The 10,506-nt window shown below is 27.8% G+C and overlaps 1 protein-coding gene across 1 annotated transcript; it reads left to right on the top strand.

Moving 5' to 3' along the window:
- Positions 8,959-10,175, top strand: LOC18589837 (transcription factor ORG2). The gene is made up of 3 exons (XM_007014988.2): positions 8,959-9,262; positions 9,496-9,864; positions 9,955-10,175. Exons 1-3 carry the CDS (start codon positions 8,969-8,971, stop codon positions 10,042-10,044), a joined length of 753 nt encoding a protein of 250 aa, XP_007015050.2. The 5' UTR covers positions 8,959-8,968; the 3' UTR covers positions 10,045-10,175.

A 10,506-nucleotide genomic window follows, 5' to 3' on the forward strand; every position in this document is an offset into this window, starting at 1 on the left:
CTTTAGATGTCAAATATTGGCACTTATGTAGAAAAACCAAAGTTTATCAAACTGCAAACCAGCAAATCCCTGTTAGATATGCAATATGGTCTGACCTCCCTCTGTGCTCTGCCTGATTTTATTTGGGCAAGGCCATGGGATGAGGGTGGAATTAGAGCCTGCATTGCCTTGGGCCGAGTTTGTGCTAAAGTTAAATTTGATAAAATTTTTGGGCTGCAAACAATTGTCCAGTATGGAGTACATATTATCTTGCACCAAGGGTATTAATCTTTGTGAACATAATTAGAACAAGCGAATAGATTATGGATTAAATAAATAATTACGATAATTAATGATATGATTATGACACTATTAACTTGATTTCTCTCAAGTCATTGAGAATTTATTATATATATTTCATTGGTTTGCTTTTGAACATATAATTTAAAATATAAATTTTGTTTTCTTTTTGTAACATTCTTTTTGCTTTAGGCTTGGTGGTAAGGGAAGTAGTATTCGTTTTTTTGTTTATCGGAAATGTTGGTTTAATTCTCGACTATGGTGTTTACTGTAATGATATTTTCATTTTTTTGGGATATCGATCAAAGTTTGTAAAGCTTAATGTTATTAATAGAAAAAAAAATCTTATCGCTACCTATAAATTCATACATCACAATAATTAAAAGGCCAAATCCACATAGCCTATTAGTGGTAGTAACAGGTTACTCAACCAGGGCCAGGGCCAATTAATTAGCTATGCTGAAAATATTCCGAGACAATTCTAGTGCCCTTTGGATTGGTCAGTTTTTCTGAGACTTATCATACTAGATCCAGACTTGTTGGCATATTTATTGTTGAGGAAAGGTGGCAAAAGCAATGAATGGCACAAACACCTTCTGCAGCAGAGGAAATTATTCCATTTAGTAAGAGTTTATCCTAGCATATCCAGTGATCATATGCAGGATTGGTAACCATGATTGGAGGGTTGGAGCAATCTTGGGGAATCATGGCATGGATGAGTTCGCAGGTTTTATCTAACCAATACAGACTTGAATTGAACTCTCCAAGAAGGAAAGTTCAGAGGAGGGAGTATGAGAGGCAGGTTGTTGGCAGCATGGATGGTTATAAGTGGAGTTGGTTGATTAGAGAAAAGAAGATTAATTAGAATGGGAAGGAACAATTTGAACGCTCATAAAATTGCATATTTGTGTAATACCCAGCCCAAATAATACAAAGTGTGACAAATCGGCTTCTCAAGTTAGTTATATATATATATTTGGGTCTAAGTTGTTTAACTATGCTAGGGTTTATTAGAATATAAACTAGGTTAGTATAAATAATTCACTTAAACTTAGCAGCCATTTTTCATTTGGTTGAGAAAACAAAAATTATGGAGTGAACTTCACAAAAAAAAATTTAGCTAAGATTTGGAACTTTCAAGATCAAGTTTTGAGAATAAAAATCAAAGATTATTGTTTGATTTATCATTACAAGGTAAGTAAAAACCCTTTTCTAAATTGAAGAAAAATATTTGATTGATTTAGAAGAATTTGAATTAAAGTTGATGAGAAAAAACTAAAAATTTTGTAATCTTCACGTATCTTCATGATCTTGCTTAGATTGGGCCACTCGATTTTATTACTTATCAATTATTTAAGAATTAAACATGATTATATGCTTAGTTTAGAGGGTGACTCAAAATTTTATGAATTAAGAAGGAAAATCTGTTTGTAAGAAATAAGTTTCATGTATTGTACCTTCACTTTAATTCTAATATTGTACTGATTTATAGAGTTTCACTATTTGAGTTATATTTTTGGAAAACTACATGATTTTATTTTTTAATAAAACAAATGAAATTGGATTCTGAGTTTCCTAGATAAAGATATGATTTTTTTTTTTAAAGATGATGCAAAGTTCCTAGCAAGAATTTCAAGGGCAATTCAGAAATTTTTATACACTTTTCCTATAGTGAATTAAGTATCGAATTTTACATGGATGTAAAGCCTATTAAATATAATTTTCAACGCGTTAAATGAATCTTGATTTCGGATTTTGTAACCTAAGATATAGTCATTTTAGTGAATGATGTGCAAGTTGTCTAGATTTTTTATTTCAGAGAGTTTGGATTATTTTGTATAACTTTGAGTGATAAATAGATTTTAGAGAGTCAAATTGTTTCTAATATGTTTAAATGATTGTTATTAGGCTTTTGATTATTTTTGGGAGAAAGCGAGTTTGTTAAAGTAAAAGAAGATAAGAATATTGTTATATGCCTTATTTTTGTTGAAACTATCGTATATGTATATTCTTGAAAAAATTAAATATTTTATTTCATTATTTTAGTATATGAAAATAAAGCCAAACGTATGATTATTTTCTGTTTTGGTTTAATCATATGATAAAGATTGATTTATGAATGATTTGGTTTATTCATATGATGAACATTGATTTATGAATGTTTTGGTTTATTTATATGACGAATGTCAATTTATAAATAAAATGAAATCTTTGAAAAACGTTTTAAGAGCTACAAAATGATCTCTAGGAAGTGGGATAATTAATACCAAAACTATTTCTTTGTCCTCGCCAATGGGATATAATAATTAGCATATGGTCTTACTAACAAGATATAATAGTTAGTAATGATTATGAAAATGATTTGCTAATATGGTCCTTGTCACAAGATATTTAGTGACCATAGCTAAAGATAATAAAACTTAATAAATTTGAAATATTGAATCTATGATTTGCTTGAATGATAATTTAAGAATGATATTTCATGATCAATGATTTATGAACTTATGAAATTCTTCATTTTGTAAATTATGATTCTTCAACTGATTGAAAGCATAATTTATTCCTGTGGATGATATATATGATATATTAAAAACGATGCTTGATCCTAATAAGGTTTGTATGGCTATACTTGGCTGAGCTATGGTTTGCTCATCTGTTATTTATATTTCTATAGATGACAAGAGATGAGAACTTTAGAATTATGGAAGCTAAGATAACAATTTGAAAAGTCTACTTTAGTGTCAAGATCTTATTAATTATTTTGAAACTCATATTATGTATGTGTAATTTATACTTAAGTTTCTAGATTTTTACTTTACTATCTTGTAGACTGTAGTTGGATTGCAATAATTATTTATGTGAAAATGTTAAAATAGAATTATCAATATGACTTCAATTGTGGATTTTTATCAGTATGACTTCAATTTTGGATTTTTATAAGTTTGATAGATAAAAAGGCTTCATTACCGCTTTAAGGCTTAATCTCAAGGTAATATAGCTATATCATGTTTCGATTTTGAGACATGACATCACGTCATGTCTTGAGATTGGGACATAATACAATCAACTAAGCCCCAAAGTAATACAAAGCCTTTCAATCATTCCTTCATATATAAGCCTTTAATTGAAGTCATTCTAACAATTCCATTCTTACATTCTCGCATATATAAGTATTATAATCTAACTAAAGTCTCCAATATGGTAGACTAAATTAACTAAACAATTAGATACTTAAATATCAATTACACATAATAGAATTTCAACATAGCTAATAATGTCTTGATACTAACTGTATGTTTCGTTCCTTATAAAATTTTCTCCCTTCATTTGGTTTGTTTTTGGAGGAAACTTGGCAAAAGCTTGGAACAGCAAATACCACTTTCTTCCATGGTATTAGCTATTTTACACCCATGGAAATAAAGTCCAAACATTTTGGATTAAAATGTCCTTATTTACTTTAAAAAATAACAAATTTAAACTTATAAAATTAATATTTTAAATTAAAAATTAAAAAATTTATTAATATTTAAATTATGATATATTTAAATTATACATAAAATAGTAAAATTTAAATTATTAAGTGAAAATATAAATTAAAAAATGAAAAAATGCAAATAGAGAAAAAATAAATCTTATTATAATAAAAAGTTTAAGTTTTTAATTATATATTATAAAATAGTTTGAATTTTAAAATTAATTACAAGGATTAATATTTTAATCATAATAATATTTAAATTATAAATAAAATATTAATATTTTAAAATTTTAATGACAAAAATTATAAATAAAATATTAATTTTTAAAATTACCCAATTATTAATATCTTAAATCAATTACAAATTATTAATACTTAAAAGAAAAATCNGAAGACAAAAATCGATAAAATTTGAGAGACTAGGATGGTGTGAGAAAGAAATCAGAAACAAAAATGAAGAGAAATTGTGATGAATGGTTTAATTTATTTGAAATAGTTTCAAGGACATTTTTGTCAAGTCATGGCTAAATATGGCTAAAAATAATTAAATTTATTTTGATGGTTATTTTTAAAATGTCCTTATCAAGAAAGAATATTCCTCATAATTTCCTATTATTAATATTATAAATAAAATATAAAATACTAATATTTAAAAAATAAAATAAAAAAATAATCATAATAACATTTAATATTAATGATTAAAGTATAAATAAAATATTAATGTTTAAATTATCAATTTTTAATATTTTAAATAAATTATACATTATTAATGTTTAAAAATAAAATAATTTAAAAATAAATAATCATAATAACATTAAATTATAAATAAAATATCAATATTTTTATAATTTAATTATTAATATTATAAAATATTAATATTTTAAAAAATAAAACAATAATTTATGTAATAAATGATATTTTTATCTTTTTATTCTCTATTCCTTTTTTATTCTAAAGTTATTTTTACCAACCAAACACTATGATAAATCATAATAACTATTTCTATTATATTCCATTCATCATACTAAACTGTATAATAACTATTCTATTATATTATCACAAAATAGATATTCTATTCCATAAACCAAATGTAACTTAAAGTAAACTTTTCAAATTATTCTCTTAGTTCCTATAATTCTAAAGCTCTCATTTCTAGTCATTTGTAAAATTGTACATAAAAGTATGAGCAAATCACAGTTCAACAAGTATAGCTACATATATCTTACCCAATCAAACATTGTTTTTAATATATCATATGTAGATCATTCAAGAGAATATATGAATAAATTATGCTTTCAAGCAGTTAAAAAATCATCATAATTCAAAATGAATAATTTCATAAATTCATAAATTATTGGTCATCAAATATCATTCTTCAAACATTGTTTGAGCAAAACATGAATTCAATTTTTAAAAATTGTAAAGTTTCATCATTTTTAGCTAAGGTGACTACAATAACACGTAACAAGGATCATATAAACAAATTATTCTCATGATCATTACTAACAATTATAACTTGTTAATAAGGTCGTATGCTAGTTATTATAACCTATTAGTAGGGTTATGTACTAACTACGCTAACCCGTTATAACCCGTTAGCAAGACTATATGCTAACTACTATAGCACATTAGTAAGGCCAAAGAATTACTTCTGTTATCGACTATCCCACTTTCTAGGAATCATTTACTAGCTCTGAAAATATTTTTTAAAATCAAATATTTCATCTTATTCATAAATCAATATCCTTCATATAAATAAACTGCAACATTCATAAACCAATCTTCATCATATAAATAAATTAAAACATTTGTAAATCAATATTTATCATATGAATAAGTTAAAAAAATTCATAAATCAACCTTCACCATATAAATAAATCAGAACAGAAAAAAATCATATGCTTGACCCTATTTTCATATATTGAAAATAAAGAAATAAAATGTTTAATTATTTTCATACATATACATATACGATAGTTTGAAACAAGTAAGGTGTGTGAGAATATCATAAACATATCATTTAAACCTTCACTATAAGAACTTGCTTTCTCCCAAAAAATAAAAGTCTAATAACAATCATTTAAACATATCAGAAATAATAAAACTCTCTAAAATCTATTTATTTCTCAAAACTATACGAAATAATCCAAACTCTTTTAAATAAAAAAATTTAGATAGCTTGCACATCATTCACTAAAATGACAATATCTTAGACTATAAAAATAGAAATCAAGATTTGTTTAATGGGTTGAAAACTAGACTTAGTGCATATTTGGCTTAACTTTTTTTCAGCTTATCTACCTCTTAAAAGCAAAAGGCAGGTCAAACATGATTTTTTGAGAAACTTTAAAAAAAAAAAACAGCTTTTTTTTAAGAACAAAATTTTTAAAAAAAGAGCTTAAAAAAAAGCTCCAAGTAGGAGCTTTTTCTTCTCTTCTTTTAAAAATATAAGAGAATTTTTTATTTTTGTTCCAAAAATATCCTCATTTATTAAATATAATTACAATATTACCCTTTTAAAAAAAACATTCTATGATAATTTTAACAAAAAATATAATTTATAAAAAGAAATTTATCAAACAATTTTAACTTAATTTTAAAAGTTATTATTTTTCATAAGAGTTTCATAATAGCTTTTAAGTTAGAAAAAAGTCAGGCCAAACAGGCTCTTAATAGACTTTCTATTCATATAAAGCTCGACACTTAATTCACTATAGAAAAATTTTAGAAAATTTCAAAAATTGCCCTTGATGTTGTTGCTAGGCAGTTTGCACTGTCTTTACAAAAAAGCTCATATCTTCACCTAAGAAACTCATAATCCACTTCAGTTTGATTCATTAGAAAATAGATTTATGTATCTTTCAAATCATATATAATTTAAATAGTGAAACTCCATAAATCAATACAGAATTAAAATTAAAAGTATGATATAGTATATAAAACTTGGTTTACAAGCAGATTTCCCTTCTCAATTCATGAAAATTCAATTCCTCCCCATCTGGCCTCTAACCAATTGTATTTAATCATATTTAACTCTTAAATATTGAATAACAGCAAAATCAAAAGGCTTAACTTATGCTAAATCATGAAGATAGTCAAAAGCACAACACTTCCAGGTATTTTTTCATAAACTTCAATCAAAATTCTTGTAACCCAATAAATTTTTTTTTTCAATTTGAAAGAGATTTTTACTCACCTTGTAATGATAAATCTATAACAGCCTTTGATTTTTGTTCTCCAAACTTAATCTTAAAAATCCCCAAATGTTACACAAAGAGATTCTTGTGAAATTCATTTCATAGCTTTTGTTTGCTAAAATGAAAAGTGACTGCTAAGTTTAAGTGGGCTATTTATATTAATCCGAGTATATATTTTGATAAACCCTAATAGAAGAAAATGGCTTACATCCAAATATTTATAAATAACTTGATAAAAGCTTATATATTTCACTTTTAAGATATGTCAATACCTTAGCCCAAATAAAGGTATATTTGTCACACTTTAAAATATATCAATATCTTGACCCAAATGTATTATTTGGTCTGGAATATTACAATTTGAGATTGAAGAATCCATTGGTACAATTGGAAGTAACCCAAACCCAGAAGTCCACTATTTTTTCTTCTTCTTTGCTTTTGGCATGTTCAAAGATCTTAAAAAAAGAAAGATGAGAGAGGCCATTTTGGTAACGGATGGCGCTTGATTCAAGAAGCAAAAGTGTCCATCCAATATACTACAGTAGTAGTCATTATCCTACCTATCCCAACACTTATAATCCAATATCTTATCTCGTCGTCTGATGTGCTACAAGTTTGCAGCTTAGACAATATTTATTTGACTAATTAAGTACATTACCAGAATTCATTATCTATTTATGAATTTTCATATGCCTATGCCTATAGGGCAAGACTTGCATAGCAAATATGAATAACGATTTTTCACATCATCAAGTATTACAATCAAGATATAACAGTTTTTTTTTTTTTTATTAAACACTCAATTCCTCGTCTTAATGAACCTTTTTATATTTATAAAAGGATAAAAGGATTTTATAGCATGCATGAATAATGCTTTTTTGTCCAAGAAATAGTCCGACTACTTACAGATAGCATAAACATAGTAATAAGTTTATATATAAGAAATTAATTTTTATGATGAGTAGTCAAATGATTAGACCTTGGAATGTTTTGCTAGTTCTTACATAACATTACAGCTGAATTAAATAAGAAATGATAAATTAAGTCAGTTGAACTTAATTAGTCTGAGGGCTAGGAGGTAAACTTAGGCAAAAAATTTACCCAAAATTAACATTATATATACTCATTGTTGAGTAAACCTGAAGTTGAGTAGCTAAGGCGTCTCAAGACATCTAGAAGTCCCAACAACTCCCATGAAACCTTAACCTTTTTTTATATTTCCTATCTTCTTCTTACTTAACTTGTAATCATTGTTTTAAAGAAATGATCAACATTACATTTGCTTACTTAATCCATTACTTGTTTTAATGAATTAATTCTAATAATCAATGCTCAAAGGCAAGTAGTTTGGCATATTCTTTTGGTAAACATCCATATTAAGTCATCTCCCAATACAACAAGAATCTTGTCACAAACATTGGGGAGCCTCAGGTGGGGAACCTGTTCTCCACGTGGCATGGGAGTCGTTGCGCATGTCTTTGAGTGGCGACCCTACTCTTGCCTCGTGCACCTCCTTCCCTTATTTTCTATTCTCTCTGTCCGTTTCTCTTTCTTGCATTGTCACTTGTTTAACAACAAGTAGAAGGAAATCTGAACTAGAAATCCATCGAGTGAATCTTTCTAATATTCTAAGTGAAAAATCAAATTGGCTTCCAAACTAGCATCTTCTGGATGTCTTTCATGTGCTCCACCATTTTAAATATTCTCAATTTGTAAAAAATTTATAAAATGTATTCTTTCGAGTCTTACATCTTTAAGGATTGATTAATTACGAAAATTTAAACACGTAAATACATATCTCAAACATGTGCAAACTCGTGTACGTATACATAAATTAAAATGAAACTAATGTCATTTTTATTTTCTTATTATAATGAGTACTCTTGGAAGATCAATTTTGTTTAAATCCCTGAAATATTAAACAAACTAGTAAGTCTCGAGGTAGTTTGTATATATACATATGTCATGGTCATTTTCACTTTCCTAACAAAGTTCCATTAAGTTACACCAATCCAATATGTGCGCATTAACTCCTTTTCCATTCCCAAAGTGGCCTTTAATCAATCCCATAGGCTATGAACAGGACTATATCTATGGCGGCAGTCAAAGTGTAGAGTCATTTCTTCATTTTCCTCCACCACAAGAAGAAATTCTACTTGATCATCAATCTCCGTCTTTCACTGCTCAGAACAGTCCTGACCCTAGCACGGTTAAGAAGCTTAACCACAATGCTAGCGAACGCGACCGGCGTAAGAAGGTTAACAGTTTGTATTCATCCCTCCGTTCGTTGCTTCCAGTAGCAGATCAAATGGTACTGATAATATATTTCTCCATCACACTTCCCTTTTTTTTCGTGATACACATATATACTATTCCGAAAACTCTGTTTTTTTTTTTTTTTTATAATTAGGAGAGGAGGGATTCGAACCCTGCTTTTTAGATAGAGGGATTATGCACCAATCAATAAGATAAATGCTCGGATGCAGAAAATGAAAACCCTGTTTGGTTATATGCAACTCATTCATTTGTTTTCCTTTACCGCAGAAGAAGTTAAGCTTTCCAGCCACGGTTTCACATGCACTCAAATATATACCAGAGTTGCAAGAGCAAGTTGAGAGATTGGTTCAGAAGAAAGAAAAGCTCTTGTTAAGGATTTCTGAGCGCGGTGGTCTTAAACGTGAAGAACAGCAAAGAAAAAGCAGACTTGGAAGATCTTTAAGTAGTGCTATATCCATTAACAGGCTAACAGATAGTGAAATTGCAATTCAGATATCCATGCGTAAAGTTGATCAGAAGAATCAATTATCTAAAATCTTGCAATACTTGGAGCAAGATGGTCTATTCCACCTACTAAGTGCTACTTCTTTTGAGTCATTTGGAGGAATGGACGTCTTCTATAATATTCATCTTCAGGTATGTGTAGCTTTCTTCATTATTTTGCTTATTTAATTTTGGTTTCCTATTGCATTTGTTTCTTACATCCTTCTGTCTTGGATTCATCAGGCGGAGACAACTTACAAACTGGAATCAGAGGCCTTGAGTGAGAAGCTTTTGTCAATATTGTTTGATAGTAGGGAAGACCTGCTACCCTAATATCTTGGTTAGAGGATCAATCCCTCTAACTGCAAAGTTCTACATATAATTAAAGGGCATGTTGATGCCTCTTCTCTTTGTTAAAGGATCAATTGCTTCTGTTATTTCAAGGGCATCCTTTTCAATGTTCATTGAAACCAAAAAGAAAATGGAAATCCAAGTACTAATTATATATGTGAGAAATGATATATCTTCATCTTCCCCCTCTCATCTGCACATGGAAGATTCAGTAATTAAGATGTCAGTAATGGAATGAAAAAGGATATATGCAACTCTTTGACAATTCATATCTTTATTCACTACCTTAACTATAATCAAAGTGGACATACGGTACTCCTATAAACCTATATATTGTGGGGTTTAAATTTCCCATTTAATGGAGATTTAAATTTAATACTTCTCTACAAATGCAAATATTATGGTGACTGACCAGTAATTATATATGTTAGACATCTTGACTAG

The sequence above is a fragment of the Theobroma cacao genome, chromosome 9 (assembly GCF_000208745.1).
Source record: "Theobroma cacao cultivar B97-61/B2 chromosome 9, Criollo_cocoa_genome_V2, whole genome shotgun sequence".
Classification (NCBI taxonomy): domain Eukaryota; kingdom Viridiplantae; phylum Streptophyta; class Magnoliopsida; order Malvales; family Malvaceae; genus Theobroma; species Theobroma cacao.